Source organism: Brienomyrus brachyistius, unplaced genomic scaffold, assembly GCF_023856365.1.
Source record: "Brienomyrus brachyistius isolate T26 unplaced genomic scaffold, BBRACH_0.4 scaffold34, whole genome shotgun sequence".
NCBI classification, from domain to species: domain Eukaryota; kingdom Metazoa; phylum Chordata; class Actinopteri; order Osteoglossiformes; family Mormyridae; genus Brienomyrus; species Brienomyrus brachyistius.
The window spans coordinates 2,490,651-2,509,130 of record NW_026042309.1 but is presented as its reverse complement, the minus strand read 5'-3'; the positions used below and the strand labels follow the sequence as shown (position 1 = coordinate 2,509,130).

The window sequence follows — 18,480 nt, the reverse complement described above, 5'->3', positions numbered from 1 at the left end:
GAGTGTGTGTCTGACACGCTACAGATACTTATGCATGTATGTGAAGAAGAGTCATGTCATTCTGCTTCTCCTATAGTGTGGATCACGGTGGAAAGTGCAGGACCAGACCAGGCTTACAGAAATGTTAGTGTCTTTGCATGTTTTTTATTAATAATACCATGAATACTATGTTATGGTTGTATTCACACAATTGTTGTGATGAGTGTGGCTTTTTGCACTGTGTGTAGATGGATTTCCATGTTTGTGTTTAGGTGAGTTTCATGTCATTTTAGACAACATCCAAACAAGAAACAAAAAATCTAAATCATCACCAAAAACACTATCAATTCATTTAATCGTTTTTAAAAATATTTTTTACAAATGCTTTATAGCTGCTTGTATTATCTTGGTGTTTGTGTGGGAGTGTAGGATGGTTAAATATATTCTGAATTAATTATACATCTTTAATTTCACAAAAAAAGAATCCTTTGCATTTGTTCTTTTTGCGGATGCCTTGAGTGTATGTGTTTTCTGTGTGAGATTCGTTAGTATTGTCCTAAGGAGGCACCTGTAGGCAGTGAGACCGGACTCTCTCCTCAAGTGCAAAATGTGAATTTGCATTTTTACAGGGTGGTTCTGGATCATTCATTAATATTCATGAGAGAATATTACCGATTGGTCACTGAATCACTTAAACCAGGGGAGCCCAAATCCAGTCCTGGAGGGACAGAGTCCTGCACATTTTTGGGTTGTCCCTCATTTAACACACCTGATTCATCTCCTTGTGCTAATAACCACACAGCTCTTGAGCTGAATTATTTATGGTGGAAAAGGGAAAGAACTTACACAGGGCACCGGCCCCCCAGGACTGGATTTGGACACCCCTGCTTTAGCTAGAAGAAAAAGGCAGCACAAGTCGATGTTAACTGGCCAGTGAGGTAGTGCCCCGCACATAAATATTAATCAGCTAGCCAATCGTGTAGGGCTTCGCTCGTGAATATTAAAAAGTTCTCCTGATCCACGGTGCTAAAAGAAATCAGCGCCCGGGACAGACTGGATGTGCGGCGGAAAATATCAAATTTCATTTCGGCGCCCATGTTAACAGATTAGAGCGGCCGCGTGCGTGCGCGAAATGCGGGGCTCGCGGCAGCGGCGCAGCATCTACAGTCACGCGCGCGGTAAGCGGTTCTCTATGGAAGCGTATTGCATTCATCTGGGAAAAATTAATTCTGTTTTTCCGAATTAATGAGATAATAATCCCGTTTTTCAGAGCAATATTTTTCTGAATTAATGAAAACCTTCCTGTTTTTTTATGATGCGCGCACGATCTGTGCCGGAATCATCGTTTATATCACAATCCAGGTCCAAATGTTTATTAAATATCACTTTAAACGTGTAATAATATTACTTAAATATTCTGTTATTGATGGCCATTTTCAAGCCGCACGCGCCGGAATTAGCGGTTTGAAGGAAAGACACTGACTTTAGTATTGATCTCTGGTGCCGTTTTGTGGTAAATATGCTTGTGATGAATATGTCTGATGAATGTCGCTACTTTGTCATTTTTTAATTAAATTAATTAAGCTGTTAGTTTAGCTCGCGCCCCATTTTGGCGGCTCTTCCCGCCGCCGTCGCGCGCCCACTTTATGTTTCATAAACTTCAGTTCCCGCTTCGTTAGGGGAAGCTGTGCTGTTTTATATCGTACAGAAACATAAAGTACAGGCGGCCTGATGGGATTAATAATTCTTCCTCCTGCCTACAGACTCCTGCCAGCTGACGCTGGACCCCAACACAGCAAACAGACTCCTGTCTCTGTCAGGGGGGAACAGGAAGGTGACACGGGGGGCAGAGCAGCCATATCCTGATCATCCAGAGAGATTTGACAGCTGGAGCCAAGTTCTGTGCAGAGAGAGTCTGACTGGTCGCTGTTACTGGGAGGCTGAGTGGGATGGAGATGCTGCCTGGATAGGAGTCACTTATAAAGGGATCAGGAGGAAAGGAGGGAGTTATGACTGTGGGCTTGGATACAATGACAAGTCATGGAGTCTGTGCTGTAATACTGACAGTTACTCTGTCCGGCACAATAATAATCATACTCTCATACCCATAGAGCCCTCAGACTCCCACAGAGTAGGAGTGTATCTGGACTGGGGGGCTGGTGCTCTGTCCTTCTACAGAGTCTCCTCTGATGGACTGACCCCCCTGCACAGATTCACCTCCTCATTCACTGAGTCCCTCTATCCAGGGTTTGGGGTTTATAGAAACTCCTCAGTGTCACTGTGATGTGTTGCTGGTTCTCCTGGCAAAAAGGTAAAATCTCTGCTTTTTAACCTTTATAATCCTTTTCACTCTGAAATGTACAGAACTGTGCAAAAGTCTTAGGCAGACAAAGAAAATGATGTTTAGATTATCCTCCTGTTGGTGTAAAACTAAGATATGATGCCTGTCAAAGTGTGTCAGCTTCGCCATTTCAGAACCTCTGCTAAAATCATCCCAGTATTTGCAGTGACCGTCCAGTGCAGCCATGTATTTTTTGACTTGGCCACTAGCAGACCTCATACAGCTAGTCAATCTCTCACTGACTTTTTAAACCAATATATTTATTTAATTGAGCTGTTGGTGAAATTTAACAAAATCGTGGAACGGCTGAGTTGCCCCTGGGGAGAAGTTTGGGAACTGAAGCGGTGTTCATCTAGCCATCCAACTAGATATCAGTAACTTTTTAGAAAACAGAAGAAGTTATTACTAGTTTTTATTGTGTTACTCTTAATTTGTTCTAATGTTAAATTGTCTTTTTTGTACTAAGCCAAAGTACACTTGCTACCCAAATAAACAGCTTTAAACATTTCTTTGGACGGCCTAAGACTTTTGCACAGTACTGTATGTTTGACAAAAAATAAATGACTGTGTTCAGTGAGCTGAATAAACATGAAAAATATTGTTTTTTATACGTTTTCTCTCTGACTAAAATGTAATTAAATGTAATCCTGATTGGGGGGGGGGGGGTATCCCCTTCTCCTGTATATGTACATTTTATATATTATATATTTATGTCCATTTACTGTATTTCCTCCCTGTACAGTGACAATAAAGGCTTTCTGTTCTGTCCTATTAATGTCCTGCTTCAGCGTCACCCAAAGCATAACTGAGTAACATAATGAAACCACAGTCTGCTGGATTAAGTTAAATTCACTGTATTACTGCAGCTGAACATAACGAACACAATGACAATCAATCAATGTATAATAATCATTTAACTAGAGACATAACAGACCGAAGAAAAAAATGGAAAATCTAATTATGTCCTGTAACTGTCCTGCTTCAGTGGATTAAAGTAAATAAAATTGTTATTAATATATTTCAATAAATAAAGAAATTTGTTTTGTTAAATAATTAACACCTTTGCCACCCCCACCCACCAGTCTGCTTGCTCCCCCGTTGGACAGAACAGGCGGGTGCCCAGGCAGCCTTGCCACCCCCACCCCACTGTAAAAGGTCTGGTTATGCCCCCATCAGACAAAACGGGCAGGTGCCCAGGCAGCCTTGCCACCCCCACCACACTGTAAAAGACCTGGTTGCCCCCCCATCTGACAGAATGGGCAGGTGCCCAGGCAGCCTTGCCACCCCCACCCCACTGTAAAAGGTCTGGTTATGCCCCCGTCTGACAGAATGGGCAGTTGCTCAGGCAGCCTTGCCACCCCCACCCCAATGAAAACGGTCTGGTTATGACCCCGTCAGACAGAACGGTCAGGTGCCCAGGCAGCCTTGCCACCCCCACCCCAATGAAAACGGTCTGGTTATGACCCCGTCTGTCAGAATGGGCAGTTGCCCAGGCAGCCTTGCCACCCCCACCCCACTGTAAAAGGTCTGGTTATGCCCCCGTCAGACAAAACGGGCAGGTGCCCAGGCAGCCTTGCCACCCCCACCCCACTGAAAAGGTCTGGTTATGCCCCCGTCAGACAGAACGGTCAGGTTCCCAGGCAGCCTTGCCACCCCCACCCCAATGAAAACGGTCTGGTTATGACCCCGTCAGACAGAACGGGCAGGTGCCCAGGGTCCCTTACCCACCCCACCCCCCACCACACTGTAAAACGTCTGGTTTTGCCCCCGTCAGACAGAACGGGCAGGTGCCCAGGGTCCCTTACCCACCCCACCCCCCACCCCACTGAAAAAGTCTGGTTTTGCCCCCGTCAGACAGAACGGGCAGGTGCACAGGCAGCCTTGCCACCCCCACCTCACTGTAAACGGTCTGGTTTTACCCGCGTCAGACAGAACGGGCAGGTGCCCAAACACCCTTGCCACCCCCACCTCACTGAAAAAGGTCTGGTTTTGCCCCCGTCAGACAGAACGGGCAGCTGCCCAGGCAGCCTTGCCACCCCCACCCCACTGAAAACGGTCTGGTTTTACCCCCGTCAGACAGAACAGGCAGGTGCCCAAACACCCTTGCCACCCCCACCCCACTGAAAACGGTCTGGTTTTGCCCGCGTCAGACAGAACGGGCAGGTGCCCAAACACCCTTGCCACCCCCACCCCACTGAAAACGGTCTGGTTTTGCCCGCGTCAGACAGAACGGGCAGGTGCCCAAACACCCTTGCCACCCCCACCTCACTGAAAAAGGTCTGGTTTTGCCCCCGTCAGACAGAACGGGCAGCTGCCCAGGCAGCCTTGCCACCCCCACCCCACTGAAAACGGTCTGGTAATGCCCCCGTCAGACAGAACGGGCAGGTGCCCAAACACCCTTTCCACCCCCACCCCACTGTAAAAGGTCTGGTTTTGCCCCTGTAGGGAGCCGCCCACTGGCCCAATGGCGGAATCCAATGGGGCAGCCGAAGGCTGTGAATGCGTGTTGGTCCTTCCAAGCGCTCCTGGGAATTACTTACCCTTTTTAATATACAAGATATTCTTTTAAACATATATCTGACTCCATTTTATTAATGACCTTATTTCAGTATATTGTAGTCATGACGTTTATGTTGTTCGGATTACTTCGAGACTCTCCTTTATATTACCAACTCTAGTTTACCCCTGACGAAGGAGTCCGCCAGATTCGCCTCGGCCGATAGGGTGATCCGTGGGCTTGTTCCACAGGGTTTGTCTTAGAGGTACGGAAACCGCCACCATTTAAGACAATGTCAGCCTCTGATTATTCGGGTCCCTCGACCTATATAATTCCCCAAAGGCTCAGTGTCTGCCAATTACTGAGCATGTGGGTGCCTCGGAGATTAAGCCGATGTTTACCCAAACCACACGTACGTCCACCTCAGAGGCTCAGCCGGGGGCAGCCCATATCATAACATGTGTCAACCTCAGCGGCTGTGACGGCACACTTTTCGTAGAGGTAGTTTGTACGAGGCTTACTTTGGGCTCATCTCAGGGACTCCGCCGATGCCGCCCATTGTCTTACCATGTGAGCGTCTCAGGGACTATGCCCGGTGCCTAGGAACATAGTGTGTACGCCCCTCAGAGGGTAGACCGGTACCTTTCATCAGCATGTGTTGACCTCAGAGGTTAAGTCGGCCCGTAACTGAGCGTGTGCGAACTCCAGAGGTGCGGTTTTGGTATCCACCTAACTTAACTTGGGCAGTCGAGTTTGGGACCCGGATAAAGGGGATTTAACCCAGAGGCTGCAAGATAGTTTTTACCACTTTAGTCCTAATCAGGATAGAAGCCCAATCTGGAAAGTTTATAAAGAAGTTAGCAAATCAGACAGTCATGAAGTAATCAAGACAACATTTATTAAACATATTACAATATATAATTATTGACATGTGGCCACATACTTGTAAATACATTTGGACAAATACAATATTAAACAATCACATTCCTCAGCTGATAGTGCACAAAGTTCTGCGGAAAGTATCTGACTACAGATGGACTTTTGCCCAGTTCTCTGTGGGAGCTCTGATTACAGAGTGACTCCCCGAATTCTTCTGAGGCCCTTCCTTAAGTATCCAACCCAGGTGATGGCATGTCTCTGAAGACTGACCAACTTCGGTCAATAGTTAATTTTAGGGGCCATTGCTGGCCTTGGTTCTCAAGTCCCCAGCCAATCAGATCACTTTAGGGGGTGGTTATAATTCCCTTGTTCTGCCATGTGAGAGGCTCTCTCAGTTTGGTGGGTTTAGCCGAAGTTTCTATAGTTCTCTTAGGGAAAACTATACTGCCTTAAATCTGAGTGTATAACACTCGCCGTCTCATGCCTATTCAAACGAGACCAAACATGCGTGTATTTGTCCCTAACATCTATGTGTGGTGAGTATCCTATTTCTAGTGGAAAAGGTGTCTGTGTCTGGAGGCTGACAGCTGTTGTTCTGTGGATTGACTGTGGAACTCCGGCCACTCCAGGGGGTGAAAGGTCTTGCTTTTTCTGTATTGCTCCAGTTATTCTCAGGAGCCGGCAGGCCTTTGCCTTCCTTAAAAGGGATGGTTTGATGCGTGGAGTCCAATCTTGCCTGGGCCAGTGGATCCTTTTCTTGGAGTTCTGAAATAGACTGATGCAGGCTGATCAGAGTTGGGGCCTGCAGGACCTATAAGTTTTATGTCCTTACACCCCCGTCAGACAGAATGGGCAGGTGCCCAGGCAGCCTTGCCAACCCCACCCCACTGAAAACGGTCTGGTTTTGCCCCCGTCAGACAGAACGGGCATGTGCCCAGGGTCCCTTACCCCCCCCCCCCCACCACACTGTAAAAGACCTGGTTGCCCCCCCGTCTGACAGAATGGGCAGGTGCTCAGGCAACATTTCCACCCCCACCTCACTATACAAGGTCTGGTTTTGCCCCCATCAGACAGAACGGGCATGTATCCAGGCAACATTTTCACCCCCACCCCACTGAAAAGGTCTGGTTTTGCCCCCGTCAGACAGAACGGGCAGTCGCCCAGGCAGCCTTGCCACCCCCACCCCACTGAAAACGGTCTGGTTTGTGCCCCCGTCAGACAGAACGGGCATGTGCCCAGGCAGCCTTGCCACCCCCACCCCACTGTAAAAAACCTGGTTACTCCGCCATTGGACAGAGGGGGTAGGTGCCTAGGCAGCCTTGCCACCCACACCCCACTGAAAAGGTCTGGTTGTGCCCCCGTCACACAGAACGGGCAGGTGCCCAGGCAGCCTTGCCACCCCCACCCCACTGAAAACGGTCTGGTTTTGCCCCCGTCAGACAGAACGGGCAGGTGCCTAGGGTCCCTTACCCCCCCCCCCCCCCCCCACCACACTGTAAAAGACCTGGTTGCCCCCCCGTCAGACAGAACGGGCAGGTGCCCAAACACCCTTGCCACCCCCACCTCACTGTAAAAGGTCTGGTTTTGCCCCCGTCAGACAGAACGGGCAGGTGCCCTGGGTCCCTTACCCCCCCCCCCCCCCCCCCCCACCACCACACTGTAAAAGACCTGGTTGCCCCCCCGTCAGACAGAACGGGCAGGTGCCCAGGCAGCCTTGCCACCCCCACCCCACTGAAAACGGTCTGGTTTTGCCCCCGTCAGACAGAACGGTCAGGTGCCCAAACACCCTTGCCACCCCCACCCCACTGTAAAAGGTCTGGTTATGCCCCCGTCAGACAGAACAGGCAGGTGCCCAGGCAGCCTTGCCACCCCCACCCCACTGAAAACGGTCTGGTCTTGCCCCCGTCAGACAGAACGGGCAGGTGCCCAGGCAGCCTTGCCACCCCCACCCCACTGAAAACGGTCTGGTCTTGCCCCCGTCAGACAGAACGGGCAGGTGCCCAGGCAGCCTTGCCACCCCCACCCCACTGAAAACGGTCTGGTTTTGCCCCCGTCAGACAGAACGGTCAGGTGCCCAAACACCCTTGCCACCCCCACCCCACTGTAAAAGGTCTGGTTATGCCCCCGTCAGACAGAACAGGCAGGTGCCCAGGCAGCCTTGCCACCCCCACCCCACTGAAAACGGTCTGGTCTTGCCCCCGTCAGACAGAACGGGCAGGTGCCCAGGCAGCCTTGCCACCCCCACCCCACTGAAAACGGTCTGGTTATGCCCCCGTCAGACAGAACGGGCAGGTGCCCAGGGTCCCTTACCCCCCCCACCACCACACTGTAAAAGACCTGGTTGCCCCCCCGTCTGATTGAATTGGCAGGTGCTCAGGCAACATTTCCACCCCCACCCCACTGAAAAGGTCTGGTTATGCCTCCGTCAGACAGAACGGGCAGGTACCCAAACACCCTTGCCACCCCCACCCCACTGTAAAAGGTCTGGTTTTGCCCCCGTTAGACAGAACGGGCAGGTGCCCAAACACCCTTGCCACCCCCACCCCACTGTAAAAGGTCTGGTTTTGCCTCCGTCAGACAGAACGGGCAGGTACCCAAACACCCTTGCCACCCCCACCCCACTGTAAAAGGTCTGGTTATGCCCCCGTCAGACAGAACAGGCATTCGCCCAGGCAGCCTTGCCACCCCCACCCCACTGTAAAAGTTCTGGTTGCTCCCCCATCGTACAGAAGGTGCAGGTGCCCAGGCAGCCTTGCCACCCCCACCCCACTGAAAACGGTCTGGTTTTGCCCCCGTCATACAGAACGGGCAGGTGCTCAGGCAACATTTCCACCCCCACCCCACTATAGAAGGTTTGGTTATGCCCCCATCAGACAGAACAGGCAGGTGCCCAGGCAGCCTTGCCACCCCCACCCCACTGTAAAAGTTTTGATTATGCCCCCGTCAGACAGAACGGGCATGTGCTCAGGCAACATTTCCACCCCCACCCCACTGAAAAGGTCTGGTTATGTCCCCGTCAGACAGAACAGGCAGGTGCCCAGGCAGCCTTGCCACCCCCACCCCACTGAAAACGTTCTGGTTTTGCCCCCGTCAGACAGAACGGGCAGGTGCCCAGACAGCTTTGCCACCCCCACCCCACTTGTAAAAGGTCTGGTTCCTCCCCCGTTAGACAGAATGGGCAGGTGCCCAGGTAGCCTTGACACTCCCACCCTACTGTAAAAGTTCTGGTTGCTCCCCCATCGTACAGAAGGGGCAGGTGCCCAGGCAGCCTTGCCACCCCCACCCCACTGTAAAAGGTCTGGTTTTGCCTCCTTCGGACAGAATGGGCAGGTGCCCAGGCAGCCTTGCCACCCCCAGCCCACTGTAAAAGGTCTGGATGCTCCTCCGTCAGACAGAACGGTCAGGTGCCCATGCACCCTTACTCCTCTGCCCCCACTTATCTGTCTGACTTAGATAAATTGATACATAGATAGATACTGAACCCCTCCCACCCCCGGCTGGCAAAAGCCACTAAATTTATCTGCATGCATTATCATTAATAAACGTGTAAAAATATACACAGACATCCATTGACAATCCACCATTGAATTCATTATCTATTGCACATTCTATAAAGTGACTGTAGTCAGTTATAATGTCTCTCTATCAAGCTGCTGCCATATTTCTTACATCCACTGGACACGTCAATTCACAGAAAAGCGATCATTCCGGAAACAATGTGTACTTTTTAGGGCCGCCACTAGGTGGAGACAAAACACAGATTACTAAATAAAATAGGATCAGAATTAAATTATAAGAAAGCGGATCTATGCGCGATATAAAATACCATGATTACTCCATTTTAACGGAAAACTTCTTTTTATTCAAGTTTGTCATTAGCAGTCATTTGCGTTCTTTCACAATAAAAACTATTTTATTAGCCATAAATTATCAATATATTTTGCAGGAAAAGACATCGCGCCGCTGAAATTCAGCACTTTTCCCGTTTTAGATGAACGTGATGTTGCCGTTTCCTGCCGGCGACCTTTTAAAATCCACGACAGCAGCGGTTAGATGCAGCGTGTGCAGCGACCATATTTACGGACAAAATCAAGCTGCTGACTAAGACTTAGTCTGTGGTTTATTAATTCATAAGTAACAGCATAATTCTACATTATTTGTGCGGGTAAAGTGTTACCGATGAGAGAACACTTTGAAAATTAGTAAATAACATTTTCTCTTGCCTTGACTCTAAATCAGACCTAGACGTGTTTGAGTAGATTACCAGGTTTCCTCTGGTTATTGCACTTACCGCACACAATATGAAGAAAATGTTAGTGAACTGAAATCATCATGCAATGAATTAGCATCCTGTGAGTATCAAGTGCTGCACCCCATACATTAGCAATGGGCATCAGATAACTGTATTCAACAGGGTGAGGGGTTATTCAGGAAGGACAAGTGTATTATTATAAAACAGAGTGATAAATCAGCTTGTTTAAGCAGTTATTACTGTATGTCTTGTTCAATAATCCAACATACTTTCCCAGCTGGCAGCTTTCAAAGAGGATTGACCTCATTGTTACTGCAAAACTCGACATTTATGAAGGCCTCTATACCTTAACAAGCTTACGGTTAAATGCAGCACGGCCCTTGATGTCCTGTCTGGATGTCTGGAGGTGATTTTCTGTCCTGAGTTAGATTAAATGCATGAATTCATTTCCAAAAGCTGTTTATCTGGGTCCCCGCGATGGGGCCCCTTGGATATGGTGCCAGTATCTCACAGGCCTTGGACACCGAATCACTCAGGCATTTCTGAGTCGCATCTTTATTTAGCCTGATCTTTGTTTTTTGTCTAGCAAATTTAACACAAACCAGTGTGTGGCCTGAATGACACACTAATGAAAGCTAATTCAGTGGCAGGAAAAGGTTTCCCGCTTATTTACATGTATGTCAGAGGTTCACAGGGCTGCCAGCTTTGGTCTCCTGGCTGCTGTGACATTTTCAATTCGAGACAAATCTGCACACGCATTTACATGTATGTAACAGTTTTAGTACCTTGTAAATAGTCTATAGGATTTGCAAGCTACCCAAACGCCTTTGATGTAACTAAATATAAATTTATAATAGAATAATATAGAATTGCCTATCCCAGGAACAACAGGCGCAGGCGGGAACCAACCCTGGGGGGAACCAACCCTGGTCGGGAACCAACCTTGGGTGGGAACCAACCCTGGGCGGGAACCAACACACCACAGGGCGCACACACTCACACAGCCACACTCACACAAGTACAGGGCAAGTTTAGAGACGCCGATCAGCCAACCCTGCACGCCTTTGGACTGTGGGAGGAGACCGGAGCAGCACTGAAACACCTCGCTCCAAACGGGCTTCAGTGCAGGTAATATATTTATGCAGTGTTATGGCGGGGTGTCTGTGATGGGGGGTGAGAGGTGGTGTTCAGGCTTAATCCAAAGTAGATTAGTGGGTCTCATTAGGAACAGCGACGACCTGCCCTATAGGGAGGAGGTGAAGAGACTGGTGGGATGGTGCAGTGACAACAGCCTGATTCTGAATGTGGAGAAGACCAAGGAGATGATCATGGACTTCAGGAGGAAACAGCCCAGTCATTCAGCACTGGTCACTGACAACAGTGCTGTGGAGGTGGTCAGCAGCATCAGATTCCTGGGGGTGCAGATAACTGACAGTCTGGACTGGTCACCAAACACAACATCACCGGTTAAATGGGCTCAGCAGCGTTTGCGCTTCCTGTGCCGGATGAAGAGAGCTTTCCTCTCCCATCCTCAGCACCTTCTACCGAGGCACCATAGAGAGCGTGCTGACCAGCTGTGTCTCCATCTGGTTTGGCAGCTCGAAAGCCTCAGACAGGAAATGGCTGCAGAGAGTGGTGAGGCCTGCAGAGAGGATCATCTTCTCTTCCATCCATCCAGGACATTGCGCACAAACACTGTCTCAGCAGAGCCCATGACATCATCAGAGACTCCGCCCACCCCCACCACGGACTGTTCGCCCTGCTGCCCTCTGGGAAGAGGCTTTGCAGCATCAGGACCAGGACAGTCAGATTCTCTAATAGTTTTATTCCTCAAGCCATTAGACTCCTGAACTCTCAATACCTCATGGCAGCCCCCCCCCCCACACACACACACACACACTCCGCCTCTCTCCATCCATCCACACGTCACTTTCAAGAATTGCTTTTTTTTTAATTGTCTACTGCAATATGTCTGAAACGGTGATCTACACTGGTGTTTGCTGCTATAGTGCTGTTAATATATTTTTATGCATATTCTATGTTAATTCCGCTTTATATTTTTTTTATACACTCTGCTGGGCCGATGATGAGTCAATGCAATGTATTTTTGCTCTGATGTGCACTAACCGGTTTATGTTCTGAATGACAATGAAGTACAGGGCAAGTTTAGAGACGCCGATCAGCCAACCCTGCACGCCTTTGGACTGTGGGAGGAGACCGGAGCAGCACTGAAACACCTCGCTCCAAACGGGCTTCAGTGCAGGTAATATATTTATGCAGTGTTATGGCGGGGTGTCTGTGATGGGGGGTGAGAGGTGGTGTTCAGGCTTAATCCAAAGTAGATTAGTGGGTCTCATTAGGAACAGTGACTACCTGCCCTATACAGAGAAGGTGAAGAGACTGGTGGGATGGTGCAGTGACAACAGCCTGATTCTGAATGTGGAGAAGACCAAGGAGATGCTCATGGACTTTAGGAGGAAACAGCCCAGTCATTCAGCACTGGTCACTGACAACAGTGCTGTGGAGGTGGTCAGCAGCGTCAGATTCCTGGGGGTGCAGATAACTGACAGTCTGGATTGGTCACCAAACACAACATCACCAGTTAAACGGGCTCAGCAGCGTTTGCACTTCCTGCGCCGGATGAAGAGAGCTTTCCTCTCCCATCCTCAGCACCTTCTACCGAGGCACCATAGAGAGCGTGCTGACCAGCTGTATCTCCATCTGGTTTGGCAGCTCGAAAGCCTCAGGCAGGAAATGGCTGCAGAGAGTGGTGAGGACTGCAGAGAGGGTCATCGGGACTTCTCTTCCATCCATCCAGGACATTGCGCACAAACACTGTCTCAGCAGAGCCTGTGACATCATCAGAGACTCCGCCCACCCCCACCACGGACTGTTCGCCCTGCTGCCCTTTGGGAAGAGGCTTTGCAGCATCAGGACCAGGACAGTCAGATTCTCTAAGAGTTTTATTCCTCAAGCCATTAGACTCCTGAACTCTCAATACCTTATGGCAGCCCCCCCCCCCCCCCCCAGACTCCACCTCTCTCCATCCATCCACACGTCACTTTCAAGAATTGCTTTTTTTTTAATTGTCTACTGCAATATGTCTGAAACGGTGATCTACACTGGTGTTTGCTGCTATAGTGCTGTTAATATATTTTTATGCATATTCTATGTTAATTCCGCTTTATATTTTTTTTATACACTCTGCTGGGCCGATGATGAGTCAATGCAATGTATTTTTGCTCTGATGTGCACTAACCGGTTTATGTTCTGAATGACAATGAAGTACAGGGCAAGTTTAGAGACGCCGATCAGCCAACCCTGCACGCCTTTGGACTGTGGGAGGAGACCGGAGCAGCACTGAAACACCTCGCTCCAAACGGGCTTCAGTGCAGGTAATATATTAAGGCAGTGTTATGGCGGGGTGTCTGTGATGGGGGGTGAGAGGTGGTGTTCAGGCTTAATCCAAAGTAGATTAGTGGGTCTCATTAGGAACAGTGACTACCTGCCCTATACAGAGAAGGTGAAGAGACTGGTGGGATGGTGCAGTGACAACAGCCTGATTCTGAATGTGGAGAAGACCAAGGAGATGATCATGGACTTTAGGAGGAAACAGCCCAGTCATTCAGCACTCGTCACTGACAACAGTGCTGTGGAGGTGGTCAGCAGCGTCAGATTCCTGGGGGTGCAGATAACTGACAGTCTGGACTGGTCACCAAACACAACATCACCAGTTAAACGGGCTCAGCAGCGTTTGCACTTCCTGCGCCGGATGAAGAGAGCTTTCCTCTCCCATCCTCAGCACCTTCTACCGAGGCACCATAGAGAGCGTGCTGACCAGCTGTATCTCCATCTGGTTTGGCAGCTCGAAAGCCTCAGACAGGAAATGGCAGCAGAGAGTGGTGAGGACTGCAGAGAGGGTCATCGGGACTTCTCTTCCATCCATCCAGGACATTGCGCACAAACACTGTCTCAGCAGAGCCTGTGACATCATCAGAGACTCCGCCCACCCCCACCACGGACTGTTCGCCCTGCTGCCCTCTGGGAAGAGGCTTTGCAGCATCAGGACCAGGACAGTCAGATTCTCTAATAGTTTCATTCCTCAAGCCATTAGACTCCTGAACTCTCAATACCTCATGGCAGCCCCCCCCCCCCCACACTCCACCTCTCTCCATCCATCCACACGTCACTTTCAAGAATTGCTTTTTTTTTAATTGTCTACTGCAATATGTCTGAAACGGTGATCTACACTGCTGTTTGCTGCTATAGTGCTGTTAATATATTTTTATGCGTATTCTATGTTAATTCCGCTTTATATTTTTTTTATACACTCTGCTGGGCCGATGATGAGTCAATGCAATGTAATTCTGCCCTGACGTGCACTAACCGGTGTATGTTCTGAATGACAATGAAGTAGCTATTCTATTCTATCCTATTCTATTCTATTCTATGTCTGGATAAGTATGGGCTGGAATACAGAGAGAAGCTGGTGGCCAAAGCAGTGACGGGTCATGAGTGGCAGATGCTCTGGGGTCCAAACAGGAGTTAGAGAGGTTGCCAGATATGCATTTTATGTTCACTGTTGCATGCACAGAAATGTTCAGTGGGGCCCAGGGGAACTGCAAAGGCTCAGTGAGACTAGATGGACCTGCTGCCGTGCTGCGTGTAGAAACCTTACGGAGAGGCTGAGTGCTGTACTAAGGCTGCCCGATATTTGATTCACTTCCTAAGAACAGAAGGCAGTGCAGACAAGTGTCCATGTTTTATACAGTCGATGGGTCAGAGTATATTCACAGACAAAAGAGACTCACACTGAAACATAACAGAACAGAGTTATAACTTTCTGTTTAAATTTCTCAAAGCAAAAGAAAGCTTAATTTATCATTAAATTTTGGAAATATACAGTAACATTCTAAATGTCCCAGACTGTTTAATATATCGATCACTTTAAATTTGTATTTCTGATGCACGTCACACCCAGGGTGAACCCCTGCCCTGTGCTGGCTGGGATGGGCCCAGGCTCCCCTGCAACAATGACCCGCATGTGGATGGATGGACACCGTATGTACATTAGTCAGCCACATATGCTGTATGGCTTTGTTTTCCGGACAGTCTGGGCTACTCAGATATGTCATAATCTGATGTGTAAATGCTGACAGTCTTGATATCATCCTTCTTATCAGGAAAAACTACTTGTGCATATAGATATTTCTCAATTTTTAGTCTCATGTAATATAAAAATTGGGCAATAAAAAGGCTTATTTTAGTTTTTGGTCCACTGGATAAACACAGACATTACAGACGGTTTTAGAGTCTAATGCTGAATGTTGTTTGCTGTCATTTTTCTGCCTGCATATGCTGTGATTGGTGCTGTGAAATTTGAGAATGTGTTTGTGGTCAGTATCATAGCCTCAGACAACAAACCAATGCTGTAGCGTGTCACTGTGTTTACATGTGAGAGGGGTTCCAGCTACATAATTGGCTCGTTCTAATCCAACTGTTTTGACGGAGCTCGACAAACCTAAAAAATAAATGCTGGTGTTATGAAAAACTATGTCATATAGCTATATTTCAGATTTATTACAGCCAAACACATCTCGGAGCTCCGAGGAACCTCCTTCTCCATGCATTTCCCTCCTTCCCACTCTTCCCTCAAATACTATTACATTTGTCTTTTTTCCACACTCACACCCTGTCTTGATCATACTCTGACTGCATGGCATCCATATGCAGGGCAAACTATTTTAGTCTTATCTAGTATAATAGGACATAAACATTGAATTTGATAGTTATCTTTTATTTTCACATTAGAACACAACGCATGAACATGATGGGATCATTTGCATTTTCAAGCAACCCCTTCGCAAACCCCCCTGTGGAATAATGTCCGCGGACCAGGGTGGGAATCCCTAACCTGGAAGACTGTACTGCGTCACGTTAACATTACGTTAATAACAGGACGTAAGGTGCGTGATATATTAAAACACTTACTAACTGGTAATGCACGTTAGCATTACGTTAAATGACCACTTTACCTGTTACTTTGCCAGAATAGCCTCCTACACGTTCGCCGAATGACAGCAGGCAGAAGGCGGCGCGTTTTTCAGAAACACACCGGAGTTAAACTTACGCCGCGTTATTTACAGGCACTTTTAACACCAACATTTGCAGCCATTAACTCATAGGTGGTAGTAACACTGAAATGACTTTTTCTCCGTCAAAATAAGGTAACGCTGTGATTTTGATAATTTATTGTTTTTTTTTATTAACCGTACCTTCCTCCCATTCCTCCGTCTCTACTTATTGACCTTTAGGAGAGTGTCAGATATAAATTAACGATGCAAAATTATCAAAACAAGACAGACACAACACTGAAGAGATGACAAAGACACAGTTTGAAAAGTAAATATATGTTTTATTGCAGATCTCTTATCTTAACTTAACCTATCTTATATTTTAACTTAGCCTATCTAATCATATAACTTAACCTATCTTATTATATTTTAACTTAGCTTATATTAATATATTTCGTCTTAGCCTATCTTATATTTTAACTTAGCATATCTTATCCTATCGTATCTTATATCTACACTAACACTTAAACAGTATCTCTATTACCCCTCCGTCTCCCACCGTAACCCATAAGTCCATCAGGAACAATGTCTCTGTCAGTCCTCCTTCTACGGCCATAACCCATGAGTCCGTGTATTCTTGTCTGGAGTTGCTGCTCCGCCGATCCCTGACGCTGCCCCTGGCCTCTCTCTGCTCGCAGGGCGCAGGAGCCGTTGCTGTCTGTCCGACGGAGGAACTTCAGCTGGGGCCTCCTCCTCGTCGCTCCTTCTTCCTCCAGCGTGGGTAGCCTGTCCCTCCCGCTCCACGGACGAACCCTCTGGCCCCGGTGATTTTCTTCTCTTCTAGTCTGGACAGCCGGTTGTCAAAACAAGGAAAGATTATTGATATAACACATTTTATGCTCTAATTAACGTGTTCTAATAAGGTCTCTTAAGCCAGGGCTTTACCTTCGGCATGTCAGACACCCTCCGTGTCAATTGGGACTTGTCCGTCTCTTCCATCTTCTTAATGATGCCTTCCTTCGTTGTTATTTTTACTTTAATTGTAATTTTAATTTTAATCTTAACTATGTTTATTTCTTTGCTCTCCATTTTGTAGATGGCAAGACACTTGAAAATACAACCAGCCGTAAAGATGCTTGAAAGAAGTTTGAGAAGATAAGTACATGTCATTCAAAAGCAATCAAGCTGTTGTCATGGACGCCCCTTCCTACCATAACAGACAACGCGATCCTATGCAGCTCGTCGGCGACTTTCGGCCGCGTTCGGCTCAGATTCGGCCGTAAGCCGGTTGCCAACTCTGACGCATCTGGCGCGAGATTCGGGCTTTCAGACTCAAACGCTCACAGCAAGAAGTTTTACGGCGAATCGCTATTAATCCAGTTTAAACCTAAAATTAGCTACATCAAAAGCTTTATGTGCATTCGCGCTATGACAAGAAATCACTGAGTATTTTAGCCTTCATGCCGCGAAAGAAGTACAAATTAGCCAAATAAATGCAAATCCTAAAGGCTATTTACAAGGTATTAAAACGGTTATATAAATGTGAATACGTGTGTAGACTTGTCTCGAATTGAAAATCTCACGCCAACCAGCTGACCAAAGTTGGCAACTCTGCGTAAGTCGCACCCCCTTATTTTATATACAAAAATGATCATATGCAGGGGGCACATAACTGGCATGAAAGCGATACGCGCGGTAATGTTTTGTAGCAGCGCAAATGCGTATTTATTTTATGTGCATTCGCGCTGTTAGGACAAGAAATCACTGTGTATTTTAGCCTTCATGCCGCGAAAGAATTACAAGTTAACCACATAAATGTTAAGATGCACGGTGATTTCTTGTCATAACAGCGTGAATGCACATAAAATAAATACGTATTTGCGGTGCTACAACAAGGAATTACCGCGTTCATTCCTGCCGACAGTTGGGGCAGAGACTGTCATACGCTCTGGGTAACACTCACAGCCAGACGCGGCGCAATAGTGAAGCATTTACAAATGTGACAAAAGGTCTTCTGTGTGTCCATTCATTCCTACATAGAGTTTTAATCCCGTTTACATGAAAAGCTGTAGTTATTGTGCCCCTGACAATTCCAAATTTCATTTTGCAGCTAACTGACAAACCGAATAAGCCCAGGACACTGGAAAATACTTGAAAAACATGGTAAATTCAGCATTTTCTGTTGTTACATTTGGATTAGAATTGTAAGAAATGCCTTCGTTAGTATTATATTGTATAATTTCGCAGGATGTTCCTCAACAGTTCTGTGGACTGTGGTGCGTTCATGTTGATTGTTGTCACGTCACGAATCGGGGAAGCAGGAGCAGGAAGACGGAGAATCGGGAAACAGGGGATTTATTGGGGAAACCAGATAGGAACACGGGGCAATAGAGGTAGCGACTTAAATGACAGGACTGGGAAAACATATTTTGAAGCGGAGTTAAATACATAGGACTAA

General features: G+C 47.6%; 1 protein-coding gene across 1 annotated transcript in view; it reads left to right on the top strand.

The window, feature by feature from the left end:
* The window catches only part of LOC125721617 (NACHT, LRR and PYD domains-containing protein 12-like), a 566,129-nt gene that overhangs the window by 133,198 nt on the left and 414,451 nt on the right, over nt 1-18,480 (top strand). Inside the window, exon 12 of the mRNA XM_048997598.1 lies at nt 77-123. Within this exon, the coding sequence (XP_048853555.1) occupies nt 77-123 (47 nt within the window). The remainder of the gene's footprint in view (nt 1-76; nt 124-18,480) is intronic.